The sequence below is a fragment of the Pantherophis guttatus genome, chromosome 4 (genome assembly GCF_059756535.1).
Source record: "Pantherophis guttatus breed Tessera chromosome 4, ASM5975653v1, whole genome shotgun sequence".
Lineage (NCBI taxonomy): Eukaryota > Metazoa > Chordata > Lepidosauria > Squamata > Colubridae > Pantherophis > Pantherophis guttatus.
Window position 1 is genome coordinate 137,173,450 of NC_142066.1, and position 25,035 is coordinate 137,198,484.

The 25,035-nt window shown below is 36.4% G+C and overlaps 1 protein-coding gene across 10 annotated transcripts in view; it reads left to right on the forward strand.

The window, feature by feature from the left end:
* AKAP9 (A-kinase anchoring protein 9) overlaps nucleotides 1–25,035 on the forward strand; it is a 131,621-nt gene that overhangs the window by 62,287 nt on the left and 44,299 nt on the right. For 5 of the 10 annotated variants that reach the window (XM_087892872.1, XM_087892875.1, XM_087892873.1 and 2 more), the window contains 13 exons: nucleotides 5,069–5,231; nucleotides 7,866–8,078; nucleotides 10,975–11,013; nucleotides 12,365–12,597; nucleotides 14,668–14,787; nucleotides 16,854–17,030; nucleotides 17,158–17,262; nucleotides 19,945–20,097; nucleotides 20,316–20,495; nucleotides 21,070–22,074; nucleotides 22,810–22,944; nucleotides 24,132–24,593; nucleotides 24,881–24,938. In XM_087892872.1, the coding sequence (XP_087748998.1) occupies nucleotides 5,069–5,231; nucleotides 7,866–8,078; nucleotides 10,975–11,013; nucleotides 12,365–12,597; nucleotides 14,668–14,787; nucleotides 16,854–17,030; nucleotides 17,158–17,262; nucleotides 19,945–20,097; nucleotides 20,316–20,495; nucleotides 21,070–22,074; nucleotides 22,810–22,944; nucleotides 24,132–24,593; nucleotides 24,881–24,938 (3,043 nt within the window). Of the gene's footprint in view, nucleotides 1–2,743; nucleotides 3,255–5,068; nucleotides 5,232–7,865; nucleotides 8,079–10,974; nucleotides 11,014–12,364; nucleotides 12,598–14,667; nucleotides 14,788–16,853; nucleotides 17,031–17,157; nucleotides 17,263–19,944; nucleotides 20,098–20,315; nucleotides 20,496–21,069; nucleotides 22,075–22,809; nucleotides 22,945–24,131; nucleotides 24,594–24,880; nucleotides 24,939–25,035 lie in introns of those variants that run through there. The other 5 variants (XM_087892874.1, XM_087892877.1, XM_034402249.3 and 2 more) reach the window with 4 other exon arrangements.

The following is a 25,035-nucleotide window of genomic DNA, read 5'->3' on the forward strand; positions in this document are numbered from 1 at the left end:
AACCTCCAAGGCATCCAAATTGGGGAGTGGAAAGGGAACCATCCCAAGATAAGTGTAGACTCGCTGACACAAAGGGAGGCCAGGTACTTACATGACACCGAACAGACAATAGACAGACCGGTCAGGTCAACCAGGAACCAGTTGCCAAAGAGGCTAAATGACTACGTGATGCACATACACACGAACCACGTCACACCAAACTCATACGAAGAGGTATTAAGGCTACCTCAAGAGGAGAGAACAAGGTGGGAGTCCGCCATGGCCAAAGAACTGGACAGTCTGAGAGAACTAGAGGTCTACACCCCAGCCAAGGTCCCTGAGGGCAAAAGCGCGATAGGCACCCGATGGATCTTCAAGGTCAAGAACCTTGAGGGTGGCCAAAACCTATACAAAGCCAGGCTAGTGGCCCAGGGGTTTGCTCAAAGGTTCCCAGAGGACTACACTGACACCTACTCACCCACCGTGAGGACAGAGAGCGTCAAAAGTGCCCTGGTCATCGCCTCCCTACTAGGACTAGAGGTACACCAGTTCGATGTGCAGACAGCTTATCTGCACGCCAACCTAGATAAGGAGATATACGTCAAGGCGCCACACAGTAAAAGGACCAACAGGGGGGACACCTGGCTGCTTCGCAAAAGTCTGTACGGACTTAAACAGTCAGGTAAACGCTGGTATGAGTGCCTGGTTGAGGTCTTGAAGTCAATGGGATTCACAGCAACCGTGGCCGACAACTGCTTCTTCACCAGGAGAGTGGGGGACTCGCCAGAATACATCCTAGTATACGTGGATGACATTCTCTACATCAGCAAACACGAAAAGAATCGCAAGGCCTTCGCCAACAGACTAAGCGAACACTTCACCCTAAAATACTTAGGAAGAATAAACCGGTACCTGGGCGTGCAGGTCAGTGAAACCCCCAAGGGCTTTCAACTGTCCCAAAAGGAAAAGATAGAGGAATTACTCCACAAATGTAACATGGCAGATGCCAAGGGATGTGATTCACCCATGCAACCGGACTTTCTGAAGAACATGCATGACGAATCACCTGAGTTTGAAGACAACACGCTGTACAGGTCAGTCATAGGCTCACTCCTGTATATCGCTAACTGGACAAGGCCAGACATTGCGCTATCAGTTAATCTATTGTCCAGACACGTAGGCAGACCCACCACATACCACTGGGACGCAGTGAAGAGGGTACTAAGGTACCTGAAACAAAGCGCCAATGCGTGCCTAATCCTAGAACCAGAAGCATCTGACGAACCTGTCCTCTCCTGCTACGCCGACGCTGACTGGGCTGGAGATATCAAAAGTAGGAAAAGCACATCAGGATACATATTCTACTTGAACAATAGCCCTGTGCATTGGTACACAGGTAAACAAATCTTGGTAGCCACCTCGACCACTGAGGCAGAATACATATGCCTCTCCAAAGCCGCCAACAACCTTATCTGGTTCGACGACCTGCTCGCCAGCGTGTGGAGAGAACCAACTTACCCGATAAATATCTATGAAGACAACAAGGCCGCCATAGAAATATCCATGGCCGATGCCGTAGGGCAAAGATCAAGACATATCGACATAAAATACAAACACGTAAGACAGCTCTCCAGAATCGGGTTCATAAAGGCCATTCATTGTGACACAGAAGAACAGACTGCAGACATACTCACAAAACCACTGCAGGGCAAACAACATTCACACCTAGTGTCCAAACTCAATATCCGCCCCGGAGTGCCAATCAATCAGTCAGGCATACAGACACATGTTAGGCATTTAGAGGGGGATTTGTCAAGGGTAAATGCCTTAACTGTGCCAGGGGTCAGCTATAGTGCAGCAGTGCAGGGGTTAATCCAAACTCCCACCTGTCCAGCTCCTCCCACTAACCCCTCCTTACCTAAGTCTCCGCCTTCTGGCATAAAAGGTGGGCACGCTCCTCCTTGCTCTTCAGATCCAGATGTTGCAAGTGTTGTTGAGATGATCCTGTGAATAAAAGAGATTTAGTTAATCTACTGACTCATGTCTTGTTGTTGGGCCTGATCCATGAATCCTTGTAACAAAAGTTGAGTCAGAATCTATAATATCGGTGCATTATTCCTTATCTGGAATTCTGCAATGATAAACAATAGATCTTGACTACCTTTTGGGTGTCATCTAGATATTGAGTACTGTCACCTCTTCTGTCTTCTCTTTATTAATTTCTGTCAATTTTAGTTTAAATTAAGTAAAAATAAATTATTTTAAGTATGACGTACTAATTAGAAACTATTTATTTACTGGGTGTGACTTTTTAAAAAAGCATTTAAGAAATGGATCAGGCAGTCACAAAGCTTTTTAATTCCTTCATTTATGAACTCTGACTTGGCTTTTGAATCTTGTTGAACAAGGTTTGATGTGGGTGTGTTAATTCAAATTCCAAATCTCTGTGTACCTGCAGTAAAGTAATCTAGCCACTCCTACAATAATGTTCTGACCTTTTCCTCCCATTGAGACACAGCTTTTATTTTGTACAGAGAAGCTTATCTGATTTCAGACCAGCTTTTTATACAACTTAAGGGGAAAATGATTAAATAGTATCTTAATTTAGTATGTTCTTGTCGTACTTCAGTGGAGAATTTTAAGTATTGACAGGTGCTGCAGGATTTTTTTTTATGGTGTGGCTGCGAATATACCGTAGTAGGCAATTATGAAGATAATCTTTCGTGTTGATGAATGATTTCCTTGGTTTTCCTTTTATTTTAATGCCCTTTTCTATTTGGTTCCATGAGAGGAAATGTCAATTCTGTGAGATCTGCAAACATTGCTTTTTTTTTCTCAACTGAATGTTTACCTGGAACTTCCTGGTGTATTTGGATTCCTCATCTGAGTATGAATTTATAATTCCTTGCTCTCTACAAAAGAGCAAATAGTTATTGAACTACGTTGTCATTTCATCCAGAACAGTTAAAGCTATTTAATCAAGGGAAGTTATTTCATGAAAAAGAACTGCAATAGATTACTATGAAATGGATTCCTACCGTACATACTGGGCATCAAATATCTGTAGTAGTCTAAGGTCTGAAAAAAGTCAAGAAGAAAATACTTTAGAAGTCGAATCTCGTGTGCCTTTACCTTATCCTTTTCCTTTTACTGACCAATTGGATGATAATAATTCTGTGGTTCTCAATACATCACTTTTTTATGTAAAGCACAAGAAAAATGGACATAGATTAAGAATTGTTTCAAAAATTTCTTTGCCTACACCCCCTTATTCAGTAAGTATAACAAAATAGAGAATTTTTTTTCCCTTTTCTTTTACAAGATTACTGTGAATGTGTATTATCTAACAATGTTTTTCTGTCTGGTATAATTTTGCAGAAGTACTTAATCAGATTTTTCTCAAATTGTTGATTTATATGTAAAGAATTCTTAATATAATGTTTTCCAGAAACCTTTTAGTGCTTGCTACTTTAAGACTTTTATATAAGCTTCATGTAACCGAATTACAGCTGATTAAACTAATAATTAACTACCAGAATTAATTTTAAAGATTCAATATACAGAAAATTTTGAATTAAACAGAACATTTCTGCAACACAGTATTATTATAGTTGACAATGAAAAATATATTAAAAAGTGAGGATCAGTGCATATTGATCATTTTTAACTGGTAAATGTAAATTTTAAATATTTATATTTACATATTATATACATTTACATTCTTAGTATATAGTACCTTAAGTGTATTAGTACACTTCTTAATAATTTAAACTTTCATTTGACCTATTTGAATTGAAGAAAATAAGCTTAACATTGTTTAATGTATACTTTAGCATATGTTTTAATAATATAGGTTAAATTAGAATAAATGGATGCATCTACGTAAATTGAATTTTAAATTTGTTAAATTATGAAAACTTAAATTGTTTTTAAATAAATTATATAAAAATAAGCTAGCCTTTAATTTTATTTCTGATGAACTGTGCTGATAGTGATGATCTGAAACCGGTAACTATATTGTAAGGGAAAAATGTAACTACCAGTTTTACTGATTTCATTTTAAATACAGATCTTAGGAATTTGTTTCATGTCTTTAGATCATGTCTTCATTATTAACATGTTGTATTAATTATTATTTAACTATTGATTGACAGTCCCTATATTAATATTCTTCTTGGATAAATTCACAGAGTTTATCCAAGGCATATAGTCTGTTAGTCACAAATGTTGAATGATATAGCTATTCATCATTAACTATACTTAGAAAAACATAGGTGTGTGCTGTTTTATTTCTGGAAAGTAAATAAATGTATCTTCTGTCATTTTGTAATTTGAGTAACCGGGGAAATGCCTGTAGTCATTTTTGCTAGATTCATCGGCTGATCAGATGAAAAGGATCACATTTTTAAGGAGGTTAATATCATACATTGATCTAAGAAATATTATAACTAACAGTTTAGAGAGGCAGGACATTTGCAGGAAGTGAACTATTGATCTTTGACATGTGGTTTAAGGAATAAAGGTATTATACCATGACATATCATTTTAAGTTAAATAGATACAAGATCAATACAGTGAGTGGAAAATATAGAATATGAATAATAATGATTCAAAGAAGCTTTAGATTCTGAAATACACTGATTGTAAGATTTTTTTTCATTAAGATTCATTAATCAAAGTTGTTAAATAATTGAGTGCTTTCAAATACTACATATAGTATTCTCTGATCAGTGAAAAAAGTACAAAACTATCAAAAGGTGGAATTATTTGAGACATGAAATTAATTTGAACAATTCAGGTCATACATTAAATAAAGATTACTATGGGTGGTACATGCTGAAGTTTATATTAATAACTCAAGGTTTTCTTTTTAGTGTAAACTGGACAGGCTTAAGATCCGGTACTTCAACACGGATACAGACATATGGCAAAGTCATTCATTGTACAAATATTTGTTTATCTTGTTATTCAGAATGTAAGAGGGCAGTAAACTTCTCATTTCAAGTTAATTTCCCAAACTTGACATTGTTCTTATGTAGGACTTTTTAAAATGTACATTAAAAATGTCAACATTTAAATTATGTTTTAGCTTGAACATGCAAAAGCTACACAAACAGAATTGATGCAAGAATCCTTTAAATGGGAACATGAAACTACTGAATTAACCAAATGTCAGGAAGAATTGCAAGAAAGGTTTGATGAAGAGGTCAGAGCTAGAGAGCAGATAGCACTGGAACTTAGCAAAGCAGAGAGTAAGTAATTGATTTGTTTGCAATATGGTATTTTAAATAATTATACACTGTTACTTCTCCCCAATCCAAAATTATAAAGCAGCTACTTTAATTACATACATTTTCAGGCAGTTATAGTTTATGCTTTTTTTTTTTTTACAGTTGAAAATATATTACAAATGAGTAGAAAATTGATTAAGTCACAAAGAAAGAAAAGCAACCATCATTCAAGAGAGAATGTATATAGAAATGATAATAAGATAATAGGATATTTGAAAGAGGAAATAGAGGATGCCTATTCATAAGTTGTAATTTTTTAAACATACTTTACCCTAATAAAAGTTCTAGATTAATTAGATCAGCATATTTATTTATTTAAGCATTTATTACTGATTATCTCACAAAATGTGACTCTGGATAATTAATATGGATTGAAAACAAATTAAGATGAATAAATAATAATAAATCCACAAAACACAATATCCTGTGGCACAAAACGTAATATACTATGGCACAATACACAATATTCTATGGCACAAAGACCAAAAATACAAAGTCTTAAATCATATTCAAGCTCTTAAACCAGTTTTCCAGATAAGTTCATCCAACATGCTATCTCAATGATCAGGGAAAAACTGAATTTATAAAGCCTTACAAAGATCAACAGGATAAATCTAACTGAATCTTGGGAACAATATGCTGTTTCAAAAGACTGATATTATACAGAAATGCTTCCTTGCTTCCATTATTCGGCATTGTTACATGAAAGGGATCTGAAACATGCTTACTCTGTTGAACCTCATACGATAAGCAATCATAATAGGGTATCTCCCAAATAATCTGGTGTTGCACCATGAACCACTTGATAGAAATAACCACCTTCATTTGCAGCCAGAAACCTATTGGAAGTCAGTGCATCTAAAAACCAAGTCTACCTATACACAATTCTTGATACTAACAAAACCTCCTAAGAAAGAGTTTAACACTGAAGTGTTTATTCAACTGTGAAGAAATAAATTTAACATGTGGAGACTTGTTGAAGTACTGCTGATATTACTGCATATACATAATCTGGGAATTTATAATATGCTGGGAGCATTAACTGGATGTTAATGATAATATTGAAGTGTGCAAGAGAACATATAAATGTTTAATCATTCATCCACAACTTAATAGATTTATTATAAACATACTAATATTTATTATTGCTTTTTGAAATATTACCTAGCTGGTAATCAGATTATGTTTGCAATAAATAATAGTTTGAAATGCAGTCATTTTACTACAAATGTGTAAGTGTCACTTCTCACAAAATTATTGGCTTTTTAAGATTTTGAACTATTAAAAAATTAAATTGAACAATAAACCCCACTTAAATTTTATTAATGGGTACAGATCATTATTTCTAAGACATTTTTTCAGAAATGAACAATTAATATGTTAAAATACTAGCATAAAAGAAAAGTTCTGAACTGAATGGTTAGGCTTGTTTAATTGTTATATATCTATGAATGTTCTTGGTTGTTATCAGGATGTATCAGTTTTATGAGTTACATATTTAATGTAAGAAGTGAAATATGGGGATAACAAAGATCATACTGTAACTTTGTAACTTTATAACTTTATAATTGTAACCATTTTTCAGCTATGAAAAATGTGTGTTGTCTACACACATGTACACACATCTTTTATATCAGTTCATCTTTCCAATTAAATATTTTCTCTCATAATCACTCTCATAACATTATAATTTTGTACAATTTGCAGTCATCTGAAAATTCTAAATGTATAGATATCACCATATTGTATTATATAATATATGTATTGAGTGAACACCTTATTCATAAACAAGGAAGCATACACAGTAGACTGTACATATAATGAAAAATAATAGTAACCACGTTTATCTGGAATTCTATCAACTTTAGACTATTGCTTTAGTAAAATTCTATTATAACATTGTTTTAATAATGGAGACTAAATACAGAATACATAGTAGAATACAGAACACAGAATAGTTGGAAGGGACCTTGGAGGTCTTCTAATCCAGCCCATTGCTCAGGCAGGAAACCTATACCATTTCAGACAAATGATTGTACAATCTCTTCTTAAAAACTTCCAGTGTTGTAGCATTCTCAATTTCTGAAGGCAAGCTGTTCCAGTGATTAATTGTTCTGTCAGGGAATTTCTCCTCAGTTCTAGGTTGCTTCTCTCCTTGATTAATTTCCATCCATTGCTTCTTTTCCTGCCTTCAGATGCTTTGGAGAATAGATTGACTCATTCTTGTTTGTGGCAGCCCCTTAAATATTGGAACATTGCTATCATGTTACTCTAGCCCTTCTTTTCATTAAACTAAACTTATCCAATTCAAGCAACCGTTCTTCATATGTTTTAGTGTATTATCATATTCATATACTGACACTCATCTTCATAAAAATTCTATTTTTTTAAAAAAAAAATGAATGTTTCAATCTTTAATATAGCATTAATATTACAGTATAATATTTTAATTTTTATTACTTGGGCAGAATAAAGTTTTTTGGTATAAAATTACATAGTGCTATGACCATGCTAGTCATATTTTTTTCAGAAGGTTTTCGAATATTTTACTCAAAAACTACAATGCTTAATTTGGGCATCTCTCTTTTTCCATAGATCTTATTGATGGTTATGCAGATGAAAAATCACTTCTGGAAAAACAAATCCAGGAAAAGACAGAGGTAACAGAGCATCTTGAACAAGAGCTACTTCGTACAGGTAACAAATTACAGGAACTAGAGGCTGAGAGACAGCACCTTCAAGAAGAGAAAGAATTGCTCTTCAGACAAAAAGATGCTATGAAAGCTGATGCAGGACCTATAGAACAACGTATGTATTTTTTAGAGTCTTTCAAATATGTATATTATTATATAATATCTACCGTGTTTTCCCGAAAATACGACCTACCCCAAAAATAAGCCCTAGCCTGAGTTTTGAGGATGGGCCAAATATAAACCCTACCCCCAAAATAAGCCCTAGTGAAAGGGTGGGCATGGCCAACATAGGAGATAGCCCATTCCTTCTCTGGTCACCTCATGGCAGATCGGCCCCTTAATTGTGGCTCGTGGATCAATTGAGCCAGTGAGGGCCAATCAACTCGGCCCAGATCTCCAGAGCGCCTCCCTAACCGCTGGCCTGCCAGGGCCCCTTCATCAGTAGTCACACTGCCCTGCACAAGCTCCATGGTGGCCCTGCAGCAGGAGGGAGTGTGAGATCACCCCCTTCTTCTTTGCATCCTGAAACCCCATCTTCCATGGCTACCGAGCCCCCTGCCTGCACTCCTTTCAGAGGAGCAAGACATGCAATTCAGTATTGGTATTACCCATGGAGGCTTCCCAGTGCAACACTCTATTGTAGCATAGAAGCAAATCTCCCCCCCCCCCCATTTCCTACCGATCATTCTTTATTGCAGGACATTCTCTCTCTCTCCCTCCCCCCCTCTCTCTCACGCACACATAAGTACACATACACACAAACAGACACTCCCTCACCCCCCCTCCCCAAGGCAGCCACATCCCTTCACTAACCTGTTTCCCTTCACTTTGTTCTCCACTGTGCGTGCAGGGCAAGAAGTAAAAAAAAATAGTTGAGACCTTCCAACCTCGCAAGATTTATTTTTTTTTCATGAGAAATTGGAAGGTCCGAACTGGTATTTTTTTTACTGAAATCCCACAGACTTCTTGCCCTGACTGCGCATCAGAGAACAGAGCTGGAAAGCAGGTTAGTGAAGGGATATGGCTACCTTGAAGGGTGTGTGTATGTGTGTGAGTGAGGGACCTCTGTGTGTGTGTGTGTGAGAGAGAGAGAGAGAGAGAGAGAAAGAGATCCGATCCAACCTTGGAAGGTGACGGTGATGTGCTCTTTCTCTACTGAGTGTTAACCACTTGACACCCTGGCAATGTTGCCATGAGTATCTGGGTGAAAAATGGGCATACGTCACTTTTGTTTCAGTGAGATGTTTGGAAAGAGGAGGTTGCAAATATCCCAGCCAAAAGCACGGAGTCCAAAACCTCCTGCAACAAGGGACCTTTTTTGCAAAGAAAAGACAGCTGTTCTTTGCTGTGCTGGGCCATGTGGGTTGGGACAAAATAAACAGTATTAAAAAAATTGTGGCTGGCTTGTCTGAGTGTTAGTTCAGGCAGTGCGAGGTGTGTGGGGCGGGTTGCTCGGCCTCCTACTCTTTGCAGCTGCAAAAGAAGCAGCCCGGTGGGCTGGGTTGTTGGAGTGGCCACTGAGAGGATGTTTCAGGTGGATGGCAGGTGCGACTGTTAGGTAAAGGCGTGTGGGGCATGTTCCTCCCCCCCTTCCCCCCTCCTCTGGCCTCACCTAGTGTTTTCTGCACGGCAAGCAACAAGGAGGCCAAGCGATGCGTGGTGTGCATCACTTGGCCTCCTGCCGCTTTTAAGGCTGCAAAAGCAGCCACGCTTCCTGGAGGCAAGAGCTTCAGCGGCACCTGTGGATGGTGGGATGGCTTACTGGGACCCTTTGGGAAGCTGGCACAAGGGCCACTGCCCCCCCCTCATGCCGGTACATAGGAGGGGGGGAATAAGACTCTCCCATACAGAAGCCCTAGCCGTTTTTTCAGGGGTCAAAAGAAAATAAGACCTGGTCTTATTTTCGTAGAAACATATTAATAGATTTTATAGATGTGTAATGGGTGATCCTAAGCCTTTTTATTTAGCATTTCAAAAGATTTCCAGGATATAAAGTCAATGAGGTGCAGGGGATGACATGGGCAGGAATTCCCCAGATCCAGGCATTTTTAGGCAGCATTTATTGGGAACAGTCATTCACTCAATTTTGCATCTGCTTTTATATAATTTGTAGGTTGCTTTTATAGATGGAAGGGCATTAATAACTCATTTTATATTTAGCAAGATTTAGTGCAGTTCTTTAATGTAATTGCTTTTATCAGCAGAACTGAGAAAGGAACTATTCTCCTTTTTTACCTTTTAAAATTGAACTGGAGCATCAAGCACATTTATCCATAATGTTAACATAACTCATTAAATAGATGCATGGATTGAACAGATTTTTAAAAATTTATATTCTGTTAAAAGATCAGTCAGAATGGATTATGGATATGCAAAGCATTATTTTCATGTAGCTTTCTCTGCATGGATTAGGCACTATTGGGTAGTCTATGCCTGAAGTGCAGCACACACACTTTGTTCAGAGCACACATGTTGTGGAAAAACCTTTTGAGGGGAGAGATGTTAAGCACTGGGGAGAAGGAAGACTGGCAGCAAATCTGGTTTCAGAGAGAGAGGATGGTGGTCATGTTGTGCCTAATGGCAAAAGATAAAATGAGTATGTTAAGTATGTACAAATTGGCAATGATGAGGATGGAAGGTATAAAAGACTGAAGAGGTGTGATAGATACATTGGATAGATATAAAGCAAAAGAGAAGATAAGAAAAATGGCAGAAAGGTATGCCACTTTTTAATTCAACAATATAATAAAATAATAATGTATAATATATAATAAAAGTATTATGTGAATAGCTGTTTGTAACATTTTAGAGAAAAATAAGTGGAAATATGGAAAAATATCGAACAGTTATGTTTAATAAATCAATGTCACTTTTTTTTAATTCACTGGGCATTTTACTGAACTCTATATTCTGTCTTCAGCTTCATTTTTCTCATATAATATTTCAGCTTGAGAAAGCTATAGATGGCATGTGAATTACTTTGCTTCTTGTTTTTTTTTCTGTTCTCCTAGGCCTAGTAGATGCTGCAGTCAATGCAGCTTCCCAAACAGGTGTGTTTGTATATTGCATGGCAAATCTTTCATTGGGTGGAAGATTTAACAGCTATTGACACTTGTTAATCATGGTCTCTCTTTGGGCTTTCAGCTTATTGACATTAACTTTACTGGCCTGCTGCTTTGATACTGTGTTTCATGTTCACACTTTTATTTTGAATAACAACTGCTCACAATTATATAGTATGCTATATTAATATTTTAAAAATGCAGATTACTTCAATAACCATCATCTTAATCAGCTAATAATTTCTGCATTCGTATAATAAAATGAAAATAGAGATCTTTGTCAAATAAAACTCTCCCTTCGTGTGTGATATTTGAAGAAGCAAGTATGATGTAAAATGATGGGTACAAAAATCTACACAATAAGACGCAAACAAACCCTGCGAAAAGACCGTTATCTGGTGATGTTTTTTTATTCATTTGGCAAAGACTTAAATCCAAAAATTATTATTTTTAATATTTCTCAATCAAGAAATGATTTGTGATTACAGCATGTATACCAATTGAATGATTGAAATATAACATAAATTATATTCCCATTATTTCTGATTATATATGTAACGTTAAGCAATGTATTCCCCTTTGATGTTACCTCAGTAAATTGGGAATTGTCCTGGCATGTGAAGTTTCATATGCTGCTAAGTATTATCTGAAGTTTCAGATCATATATTTTTTTTTAAAAAAATCACAGGATGCTTCTTGCCACTATTAGTGCAATTCCCAAGAGGTTGTTGGGATATGAGAATTACCCAAATACTGGATAGAAGTAATATAACACCCAAAATCATGTTAAAATTCCAGTGATACTGGAGCAGTATGGAATGTACAGTATATCTGCAGCCATAGCTCCCTCACCATATATCCCTAAGTTCTTCAGTTTTTTCCATTTTTCTTTTAAAAGTTTCTTTTAAAAAATTGGAGGGAGGAAGTAAACTGATTGAAAATTTCAGATGAAGGTAAGAAATATCTGGGTTTTTTTTCTTCTTATAACTCACCAGGTGAAGGTCTAAATTATTTTACATCAAAATGTTGTATGTGTCATTTGTGGGAATATTTATGTTTCAATTGGAACAGCCCTACAGGATGAGAAGACAGTTGGGTTTTAATGCCATTGTACATTTTCTGCAGTATTAATGAAAATAAACGTAGAATAATTCTATCAGGAAAGTTAAACTATGCAGACATTATTATTACTTCTGTTTATTGAGAATATCACATAATTTTGATGAAACCCAAAGTTATTTTCATCCTTTATTATGCTGTAGCGTAATCTTGGGAGTAAGTTTATTTTATAGAACAATATTAACTATCCATACATAACAAGTTATGCTTTATTAAACAGAGTTGCTGGCGGAGACAGAAAAGTTAATGAAAGAAAAAATAGAAGTGCAGCGGCAGGCTGAAAAAGAATACAATTACCTTCAAAAGCAGGTGAAGGCCCTGGAAACTGATATAGAGGAGCAGGTCAACCAGTTTTTGGAGCTAGAGCAAGAAAAAAATGCAGAGCTAATGGATCTAAGGCAGCAAAATCAAGCTCTAGATAAACAGCTTGAGAAAACAAAAAAATTTCTAGATGTAAGTAAAATGATGAGCTCAGTTCAACAAAAACCCAATTAGCACAATTCATTAAAATGCTTATGTCATACATAGTTTATACTTTAAAAAAAATATTTTTTGTAAAAAAATAAATAAATAAGATGGCTGTTTTCCTTTTTAAAATATGATAAATTTAAGATACACAAGGTTATCATTGTAAACCCTGTTCCTGTGAACAATGGTTTTAGTTTGAATCAATCTCAGCATGAACCCTTTAAAAAGCCTTGATTCAGGAGTAGAGCGTTGAGACAATTTAAAGTACCGTATTTTTAGGAGTATAAGATGCACCTCCCCCTCCCCCCCAAAAAAGAGTGTGAAAATTTAGATGCGTCTTATACACCGAATGTAGCCCCACCCACCCACTGGCCCTCACCCTTTGGCCTCTGCTTCCCAGCAGTTACCTCCTTGCTGTAAGCAGCAAGAAGAAACAGCTCCTTTCAGCTTCAGCACAGCCTAATTAGCACAAGTTGATTGGATCACCCTCCCAACACTCAGCTGTTTTGCTCTCAGCTGTTTTGCCATGCCTCTGCTCCTTGCTGCAATGAGGTAAATTGCTGGAGCAGGGTTTTTTTTTTCCTTGTGCTAAACAAGCTATGCTGAAAACGAAAATGAAAGTAAAGCAAGCTGATTGCTGTTTGATGCAAAGAGACAAAATTGCTGGGAAGCAGAGGCAGAGGCAGGTTTCTTTTTCTTGTTTTACTCACCAAAAAGGGTAGGTGCGTCTTATATTCCGAAAAATACGGTATATCAAGTAGAATTGGACTTCCCTAGCTTTTCAAACCTAAAATGATTTCTATGTAAAAAGTTTGTAAAATTAATTACAATCTTTCTGACATAACAAATAGCATAATTTTATGCTAAAATTGTCATTGATTTTATATATTTGCTGAGAATCTACTTGGATTTTTTTTGTAATGTAAACAAATTGATTACTATCAAAGATCACATTTAGCACTATAATCTTTACATTGCAAAGGATCTGAAAAATTAGATGCTCTTACTTTGTGTATTGCTTGTCTACGTTGTGCAATGTTGTATGTAAATGTATGGAAAGGGGTTCATGTTCCATAAGAATAGCAATACACACACACACATACATACAGTCAATTCTTGTCACACTCTAAATTATCACAAATAATTACTAAGGTTTTATGGAGTTAGCTTAAGACATCACAGTGTTTCCTATTATATTTTATAATAAGTTGAAAACAAAATACAAGTAATCCTTGACTTACAACAGCAATTGGGACCAGAATTTTCACACTAAGCTTAGCAACAGCAGTCCTTGCAGGCCCAGTTGCTCTTGTTAACTGAATCCCATAGTCATTATCTGAGCAACTTCCTGCCAATTTCTAACAACCAAAGTCATATGAGAAGCCAGCAGGAAGTTGTAAATCCCAAACCGGCAGGCAGGTAAGTGGTTGTTGCCCGGTGGGGAGAGAGTGAAGTTTTGTGCAGACAAAAGTGAGAAGTGTTATGTCAGGGAGTGTGTGAGGAAACAAACAACTGAGGAAACTGCCATGCAGTCATGGCTGCACAAGAGATGGGAGGATGTAAAGGGATGCACGAAAGTGACTGCAGGTCAAGGAGGTTGTGGGTGGTTGCAGCATGGATCAGGGAGGTTGCACAGGGGTGCAAGAGAGGATCAGGGAGGCTGTGTGGGGTGCATGAGTGGCTGGTGCAGCATGACAGCAGAGGAGCTGAGGAAACTTATCCTAGTGAGTTGTCATCTACCCTGCCAGTTTTGCCATTGACCTTCTACGGAAGCCAGAAGAAGATTGCAAATGGCAATCATGTTATCTTCATTATTATTTGGAAACAGGTAGTAAGTGAAACTGGTTGCCAAGTACCCAGATTATGATCACATGTCCATGGAGATACTGCGACAGCCAGTCATAACCCCGATTCATTCAATACCATTGTAACTTTGAATAGTCACTGAACAAATGGTCACAGGGTCGAGCACTTTCTGTATTGTGCATAACATTTTGATATTTCCCATTGAAATATAAATATATATATATATATATATAATGGCTTACATTTCAGGAACAGGCAATTGATAGGGAGCATGAGAGAGATGTTTTCCAGCAAGAAATACAAAAGCTTGAGCAACAGCTTAAAATTCCTCAAAGATTTCAACCAGTCAGTGAACAACAAAATAGAGAGGTAAGATAAAGGGGATAAAGGCTAACATGGCTTTTTGAGAATTAATGATGAGACTCTACAGAATCTTAATGGGTATATATACATATGTTTCAATTCAATGACGTGCTATTCTGTGTTTAAGCCACTTTTTATGGTAATTTTTACGGTAATTAAAATAAGATTTACAAAGTATGGTAAAACACAAATATTGCAAAGAATGTGTAAACTATGGCTGTGTGGGAGGGGATTTTTTTTTTAGAAAAAGCTTCCTGGGAAAACACAGAAGAAGGGAAAAAATAGTCTGTTCATTGCCAGTTTGTACTTTTCCCAAAAGAACCCCCTCATATCCTTAGAACCATTACAAACAGGTAGTTCTTAGCTTACAACCATATCGACATGAGAATTTTCATTGCTAAGTAGCACAGTTATAATTGTAGTTGTGAGATATCATGTGACCACAGCAATTTAGGGTAGCAATCCCCCATTACAACTGTTAACCAGGAATTGTGGACCATTAAGTATCCATCCCAAGACAAGCTTTGTTCCTTCCCTGCCCTGAGCTTCAGTAAGGTAAGGGACTGCCTCCAACTTCTCCCATCTTCCAAAAGAAGCACAGCTTTCCAAAGACATATAGCTTTCCAAAGGCTTAGGGAATGTGGGAAACATTCACCAGAGAAACTGGGTTCAAACAGGAGACAAGGAAGTGCTTCGATTCTGGCTGCATCTGGTTGGGTGTGAAAAGTGCAAAGGTTGGTGTAGGCAAATGGGAGAGAAGCTAGGTGAATTAAAGCTTGCTGGTTCTTACTGGGATTCATGGATGCTGCAGCTTGGTGCCACACTGCTCAAGTGGGCTGGAGAGCCACATGAGCGCTTGCTGGAGAAACTGGTGTGCCTGAAGTAGCATGGTAGCCACAGGTCCAAAGACAAGGCAGTGAGTTGTTTATATTTTCAACGGGTAGCTGGGTGCAAAAACTGGGTGAGAAATTATTGCAAGGAACTGGGAGAGAAGACAACAAGGCTTGCTGATGTTTGTTGGGTTGTGTAGTGGTAGCTGAAGCTTCCTGGGGTGTGGAAATGGGCCCCAGGGCCACATGGTTTGGGACTGTTTGCCATGCTTCTAACCATGGTGCAGGATGACCAAAAGGGCAGAGATTGGGGGGGAGATAGGCAGGTAATGGGGAGTTGAAGTGCCCCTGCATTTGTAATTGCAGTCAGGCTACCAAGCACTTGAATTTTGATCATTTTGCCATAACTTCAGGCATGGGTTGCCTGTCTACTTTTTGATCTCTGTTGCAACTTTGCAGAGTTGCTGAATGAATTAGGATACACACACACACGTATACATACATCATAGACAAACACACAATGTAGCCTAAAAGCCACAAATTCCAATAGAGAATAGTTCTGTTATAACTTGAGCATTGAAGGACTTATAACATCGAAAATTATAAATCGAACATGGAAGGACTTATATCATCAAATATTCACATTAGCAGAGCTCTATGTTTTCATGTTTGTGTATGCCTGTGGATATGTTTGTAATCTCAGTATAATACTTGCTGAAATAATATCTAAAAACCTATGCCACAATATTAAGAATTCTACAGTTTACTTTTAGATGGGTATTGGTCATCTATCCTTAGATTATGTATTGGTCATTACCTTTAATGCCCTTTATGACATTGGTCCAAAATCTCTGAGGAACCATCTTTCCCCAATAGGATCAACCAGCCTCACTCACACCAGCAGTAAAAGCCTACTATGGATCCCATCAGCCAAGGAATTTTGGTTAGGTGTGGTCCAAGATAAGAGTCTTTTTTGCAGTGGCCCCCACTCTTTGGAATATTTTGCTGCCAGTGGTGAGATCTGCCCCCTTCTAGCGTTCAGGAACAGCTTTATTTTTCTGATTTCCCTTTATTTATTTGATTTTGGTTGCTTGTGATTTCTCCAGACATTAAGTTTTTTTTAATACATGTACATCCTTCTCTTTTCCTATTTCACACAATTTTAACTTACCACAATTTGTAGCAAATTTGTGTTTGAAACATAGCCTATATTAGAATGCATTTCCTCTGGTTTGCCACCAGGTTGAAGAGTTAACAAATAATCTTCAGGAGAAAACAGATAAATGTAATGAGCTTCTGCTCTCTAAGGAGCAACTTCAGAGAGATGTGCAAGAACGGAATGAAGAAATTGAGAAATTAGAATATAGAATTCAAGAACTGGAACAAGCTTTAATGATCAGTGCAGACAATATACAAAAGGTATTTTTCAGTAGTCTGTTTCATTTAGAATTATTTATGCAGTGTTATTATCAATGTAACTTGCTTTACTTAATAATGAAAGAAATATGACTTAAAGAAATGATAGTTAAATATACTTACTTTAAAGGTGGAAGGAAGAAAGAAATTTGGGTCTGCAACTATAAGGAGGGACTTGCCTCTAGAAGTACAGCTACAGGCTGAGCAAGAAGCTGTAGACAGGAAGGAAAAAGAGGTAGAGTATTTTTTTTAATTATTGAGAACTTTCACTACTTTGAATTGAATTCAGCATATGAGGTGTAAAGGAATTCATATCTATGCAGATTCTTAATTATCCAAGTCATGGTTGTCCCAAAAGTGCTTACACAAAAGGCAATTGGACTTTCTTGGTTTTTTCCTTGAAAACATGTCACTTCTCCTCCAAGAAGCTTTTTCAGATCTGACTGAATTGAAGATGCTTCTTTGATGATAAGCAAAACATATTCAAGAAAAAAAAAACAAAAAGGTCCAGTTGCCTTCTGGAAAAGCACCTTTGGAACAAAGGAATTCATGGTTCTCTATAAACAAAACTTGGGTTTGTGTTGATCATTGTAGTGTTCAGAAAAGTGTATTAAACCTATAGAAAATTATTCAGAGGGAGTAAAAACAAATGTGTAAGTAAAAAAAAAACATTTTGCATTTATTTTATTACTAGATAACCCATGACCCATTCATTCATTGTTTCAAAAATATTTCCTTATCTAAATAGATAAATAAAATTACCATGTGTAGACATAAAAGCAGTGCCTTTATGTGAGAGGAAAACAACTTCCAGCTTGCTGGCAGCTTTGCCATTGGCTTTGTTCGTGCAAAGCTGGCAGGCAGCATTAGAAACCACACCTGGCTTCAGCAGCATTGCAGGGTGGTGAGAAAGTGCTGCAGGGCACTACTTCGTCACTACAATTGGCCTTAGGATCCTTGAAATTTCAATCCCACAGGAGAAGTAGACCCCAGATTTTGGACACATAGCCCATTTGAAATACCTTGATTCAAAAAAAGTTGGCCTATGAGATACACACCCAATTGAAGGTTACAAACAGACAGGAGAGTTTGAATAGTATGTAGGTCCATGTATTTTATTTTATATGTTTAGTCATCCGAAACAACCTAAAACAAATGCAGCTCTAATCTCCACCATAAATATTAGGATATAGTATCATTATGTACTCAACACACATTATAAGATATTTTTAATTATTCTGAGGACCATACTGACTTTTAACCGAGATAAATCGACGAGATCATCCGTGGTTTCGGGGTGGACTACCATCAGTACGCTGACGACACCCAGCTGTACATCTCCACCCCGGATCACCCCAACGATGCCCTTGAAGTGATGTCCTGGTGCCTGGAGGCCGTACGGATCTGGACGGGGAGGAACAGGCTCAGGCTCAACCCATCCAAGACCGAGTGGCTGTGGTTTCCGACGTCCCGATATAGTCAGTTGACGCCATCACTGACTATTGGGGGCGAATCATTGGCCCCCACGGAGAGGGCTCGCAACTTGGGCGTCGTCCTGGATTCACGGCTGTCTTTAGAAGAGCACTTGACAGCCGTGACCAGGAGGATTTTTCATTAGGTTCGCCTGATTCGCCAGTTGCGTCCCTTTCTGGATCGGGACTCGTTACGCACGGTCACTCATGCCCTTGTCACCTTCCGCCTGGACTATTGCAACGCTCTCTACATGGGGCTCCCCTTGAGGAGCACCCGGAGGCTCCAACTGGCGCAGAGTGCGGCTGCGTGGGTGGTAATGGGAGCGACATGGTGTTCCCATGTAACACCCCTCCTGCGCGAGCTGCACTGGCTCCCGGTGGTCTTCCGGGTGCGCTTCAAGGTTCTGGTTACCACCTTTAAAGCGCTCCATGGCTTAGGACCTGGTACTAAGGGACCGCCTACTACCACCAATAGCCTCCCACCGGCCGGTACGCTCCCATAGAGAGGGGCTCCTCCGGATGCCGTCAGCCAAACAATGCCGACTGGCGGCCCCCAGGGGGAGAGCCTTCTCTGTGGGGGCACCTACTATCTGGAACGAGCTCCCCCCAGAGATACGGAGGATCCCGGATCTGCGCACCTTCCGCCGCGCCTTAAAGTCCTTACTATTTCACCAGGCCGGCCTGGCCTAATTTTCCCCCTCTTTTATAAAAGATTTTTAAAATTTTAAATATTTTTTAGTATTTTATATATTCAATTTTAAATTGGTTTTAAAAGTTTGGGGTTTTAAATTTGTTGGGGCCAAAATTATTTAATTTGATTTTATTCTATTTTTTAAATTTTGTATTGTATGTGTTTTTATTGTTTGGCTGTGCACCGCCCTGAGTCCTTCGGGAGTAGGGCGGTATAGAAATCTAATAAAATGAAATGAAAAAATGAAAATGAACCAAATATTTGAAATTTCTCTAAGTATCCTATATTAATAAAGTAACATAAACTGCATTGGAAGTTGTTTGCCAAGAATCAACACAGAAGATAAATCAACATGATTTTGCTATTTCATTTTCTTAGATAAGAGAAATGGCAATGATTTAGATCTTCATTGATGGATTAAATCATGTATAAACAAAAAAAATATCATGCTAAACAGGTTATTCACTGAGATACATTTAAAATATACCCAAATTATATTAAAAATTCTTGTATAATTCCAACCTAGGATTATCTGTTTATTTTTAAATTATCAAATGTTCCCTCTCATCTTTGTAATGCTGAGAATATATGAATAAATCATATTTTATGCTTGAAAGTTTGAGGATGTCTTTTTAATATTTACAAGAAAATGTTTAGTATAGTATCTTATTCCTCAAAACAAGTACTGCTAAAAAAATTTGTTCTTGTTTACATAAAATAAATTATTCCATTGCTACTTATTTTGGATATACAGATCGTAAATCTTGAAGAACAGTTAGAACAGTTCCGTGAAGAACTAGAAAACAAAAACGAAGAAGTGCAGCAGTTACAGATGCAGCTACAAATTCAGCTAAAAGAGTCTACAACTCGACAACAAGAACTTGAACAAGAAAATAAATTATTTAAGGTATTATCTGAGAAGAAACCATGTTTTTCTTTCCTGTTTTAAACAACGTGAGTTTATGAAATCTGAATATTATGAAAAAGTTTAAAATCTTGAAGTATTTAACTATTTATAAAATGGTATTTGAAAATATTTTCTTGTTTCAGTTTATTCCTCTGATAAAATGAAAATAATGAGTGAAGGGAATCTACAAATCTTTCTGTGCTGTTTTTTATCTGTAGGAGGACATGAAACAATTGGGTCAAGCTATCCAGAACCCTGAAGATACTTCTATAAAGGGTCATCATCAAATTCCTGGAAAATATATAGAGATTATACAGGAAAAGGAACAAAAAATCCATGAACTGCAAGACCAAATTTCAAAATTGCAACAGCAGATGGAAATTACAACAGATAATAAAGTAATAATTTATGGAATCCTTAGTGACGCCATCCCTTTAAGCAAGTAACAAACATGTTAGAACAGGGACTAAAATACACATAATTCTACTTCAAAATAGAATTTGCATGGATGCTTATTAAAGATACTTTGTAATACATATTTAATATTCCATATCATTCCTCTCTTTATTTACAGTTTGTGACATAGTAGAACTTTCACAACTGGTACAGTTTCTGGTAGTTGTAATTGTTAGTAGTTGGTTTGTGTTATTTTTCCTGCCAATTATTTTCTCATAGTGGAGAGCTTTTAAACTAAACTAAACATAACTAAACAGGTTTTTTAAATGCATAAAGTGATCAGTACCCCCCATAACACATTAAAAGACAACATCTGAATGAAATATTTATCTTATTTTACTTAAATAAAATAAGAATTACTCTGATTTAGTTTTTACAAATTTCATATAAAAAGCATTGGTATACAGAATTTTAAATACATATATTTAATACAAAGAAATATAATTAGTGACATAAAAATGAGAATTCTTGCCCTTCATAATATTTTTTCTTTGTTTTTATCTCAATTCTGCTTAGTTGTTTGAGCAGAAAAATGAGCACATAAAAGAACTGGAAGCCCAAATAGAAATTTTAAAGAGTGATCAAGAACGTGTCAAGCAGAACAATGAACAAGAAATAGAACAGCTAAATGAAGTCATTGAAAAACTCCAGCAGGAAATGGAGAATATTGAACACAAGATACCTTTGGACTTTTCACTGACTCAAGATGATTTTGATAATTTAAAACACCAGCTTGATGTTGTATTGGCAGAAAAGGAAGATTTAGTGATACAAGTGGAAAATAATGTTAAGCAGTTATGCATTGCAAAGAATGAACTTGAAAGAAAACAAATTAACATAGTAAAATTAGAGAAAGAACTAGATACACTGAAAGAAGAACTTGAAAAAGCTAGAGAAAAATCTAAACAAAATATAAACATATGCCAACAACAAGATGCACAAATAAATACAAAGCTTGAAGAAGATGCTTCTAGAACAAGTATAAATTTTCAGGTACTTGAGAAAGCTCTAGAGGAGAAGGATTTGGAGTTAATCCAATGCAACAAGGATTTCAAGGATTTCAAAGACCAAGCCCATATGGCATCAGACCAGCTCAAACAAAGAATAATGGAGCTAGAAGAAGCCCTTGAACAAAAGGAACAAAAGATTGCTGCAACCCTTCAACATCAAGCTGAATTGAATGTGGTTCTGGAGCAAAGTCAGCTTTCTCCCCTGGTAGCTGCAGTTTCAGAAGGTAACGAAGAAGCCCTATGTATTCCATTAGAAAATGCAAAATATATAGATAGGGAAGATGCAACAACTAGGTTATTAGAGCTATCAGAGAAACTTTCAGAGATGCAGAGCCAATTGACAGATGCACAAAATAACCTTCAACTAGAAAGAACAAAACTGGAAAATGTACAGAAGGAGACAAAAGAAAAGGAAGAGAAACTTGTTGAACTTAAACAACTGCTAAAAGAAATAGAACAAAGGCATAAAGAAGAGAAATTGTCAAGTTGTCAGGAAAAGTTGCAAACTCAGGTATGTATGGCTTGAAATTGTTTTCTTCAAATATTAAATGAGTCAGTAATTCTTCAAACATTGGGAGAAATGGGGCTGTAACTGTTGAAAATGCAGAAACTGAAACTGAAACTGAATGGAAAAAAGTATTTCTATATTACCTTTATGAGGAATAAAACTCCATGTACAAGTTCAAATAATAAAAGAACCATAATATAAAATACCAATAACATATATAAAACAGCATTAAACTGTTTAATTGGCCCATCACCAGACATTTAACAAAAGTGATGCATGGATAATAAAGCCATTATTTTTGGTTACCTTTTATTGCAAAAACTGGTGATACTTTACCAACATACGTAACATTAACAGAGTTGGAAGGGAGCTTGGAGGTCATGTAGTCCAATCCCCTGCTCACACAGGAGATCTATACTAGGGATTCGAACCACCGAACTGCCGACCTTTCAACAAGCTCAGCATCTTAGCCACTGAGCCATCTAGCCAGGAACGTGCATATATGTTTCTACCATCTTAGTTGCATACGAGTAGCCACTTTCATTGGGCAGTAAACTGGGGAAATGCTTAAATCTTTATGCCAAGGGTTAATTTAAGTCAAGACTCATCCTCCATTATACTTTTAAACCACTACCAATGTGAGATACTACCTTAACATGGTAACTAAGAAATACTAAATTCATGTCCATAAGTTGGTTCATACTCACATGAATTACTATTTTGGCACTAATACTTTAGGTGGTCACAGAGCTGGATGAAAACAAGCAAGGAAATTATCTTGAATTAGAAAAAGTCAGAGCGGAGTCAGCTGCAGCCAAGGAAGAGCTTAATAACTACAAAGAAAAAGCAGAGAAATTGAAAGGACAGTTACTGGTAAGAATAAAATAAACATCTGTTGCACTTTGCACTAAAAGTTGCTGGGAGCAAAGTATTTGAAGGGTGCAAAATAAAAGCATTAAGTAACTAAAAGCACATTGGGTGGACTTTGTAGAGAATTTCAGTTCTATGATTATTACATAGCTGTTTTTTATACTGTCATGTTATCTTCATGTAATCAATCTACAACTAAACTTTCAAATATTCAGAAGATTTACTGTGATGATTTTTTTTTATTTGCATGATTTGTCAGTAATTCAGTAAGCAATTAAGAGCTTTTTTACTGAGGCTTTTATGTAAAAGTAAACATTGAGAATGATTTATATCTACACTTTAAGGAAGACTAGCAATAATCTTAAAATGTGATTTATAGATAGAAAAATATGACAAGCAATTAATATAATTCAGATCAAATTTTTATTACAGGCAATAGTCCAGACTAAATAAAATTTACTAAATAAAATCTATAGGACAGGTGGCAAACATTATTAGCAAAGGTTTATTAGCAACAGAAGAATGTAATGGTCTTATTTTTTATTTCTTTTATTTTTATTTTGTTTTCCATTCACGAGCCCAAAATGTATAGTGGTCCCTCTTCCCATTTTTCCCCACAAGAAAAAAAAAAAATCCTGTGAAGTAGGCTAGGTTGGGAGGGGGGGAGCTGGCTGGAAGTTGCAAAATGAGTTCCTGTCGCTAAGATTTGAACCTGTGCCAATCCAACATCTTAATTACTGTACCACATTTAAATTTGCTCGCTGTGTTCATTGACTGCTTGTTGTTCATATACAGTTAGGCTGTTTCCATGTTTCTCAGCTTGTGAGTCTCAATATGTTCCTGAATATCATCGCTTAGTTACTCTTATATGCTGTGCCCTGCTCCCCACATCATGCTCAGTACATCATTCTTAAATTTGTACAGTATATCACTTGTGTTTTAATAATGAAAAATAAAATTTAAACTTGCTACCTATTAATAACTAGTGATATAATGATATTCATTAGTTTCTGTAGTGGAAGGAGAATATAGAGCAGTAAAATTACAAGTAGGTCCAAAATGTATACTTATGAGTAGCTATCACTTCAAAATATTTGCGAAGAACTGGGTGGTTTAAAAAGATCATACTAGTTGTATCTTCTTTCTGAAGGAGAGAGTTTGGACGCATCTGAACTTTTGTTTGTTTACAGGTAAAAGAAAGAAACCTGATTTGTCTTAAAGATGAATTAGAGTATATCAGGGATAAATTAGCACAGGCAGAAGAAAAAATTGCTGGATATATAAAGAAGGAAAAGAATATTATAAAACCAGAGCAAATAGATGCCAAATGGATAAATGCATCAAGTCAGACTGAAAAAGCACAGCAGATCAGTAGCTGCAACCAGACTTCACAACTCCTTGTGAAAAGTGAAGGAATTCAGATTGATTTACGAAACGAATATTCTTCAGCAGAAGTTACAGAACTCATAAAAGAATTTAATGAAAAAATTGAACAAATGCAGGAATTACATGCTGCTGAAATAATGGACATGGAAACGAGACACATCTCAGAATCAGAAGTATTGAAAAGAGAACAATTTATTGCAGTACAGGAGTTAACAGAAGAATGTAATGCTTTGAAAAATGTTATAGATGTTCTAAGAAATAAAGAGGTATGTGCTATGTAAAATACTAACAATACTTGGTTTTTCATAGATAAAATTTTCATTGCTCTAAAAATGTTATTAAGGCACCACACCAATGACACCGTTTGATCTTGGATTGTCTAGCAGTAATTAATTAACGTATCCAAATCTGTTTCTGAATGTTTTTATATTATTGGTTAAAATAAAAATTGTATTGTGCTGATGAGTTTGCTGTACTTTTAAGTTGAGCTATTGAAACAGAAGTTCTTATTTATAGAATCATATTGTCAACTGTAATTTCTGTTCCATTTTAGGCAATCCCGGGTATAGCACAGTCGGTAACTTCTGTTGCCAATGATAGATCATATTGTGGTAAGAGAATATTAATTTTCTGGAAGAGCATATTGGTTAACTTTATTTTCAGAGTGATTATTAAAACCTTGGAAAAACTATGTATTTATGATTTGTC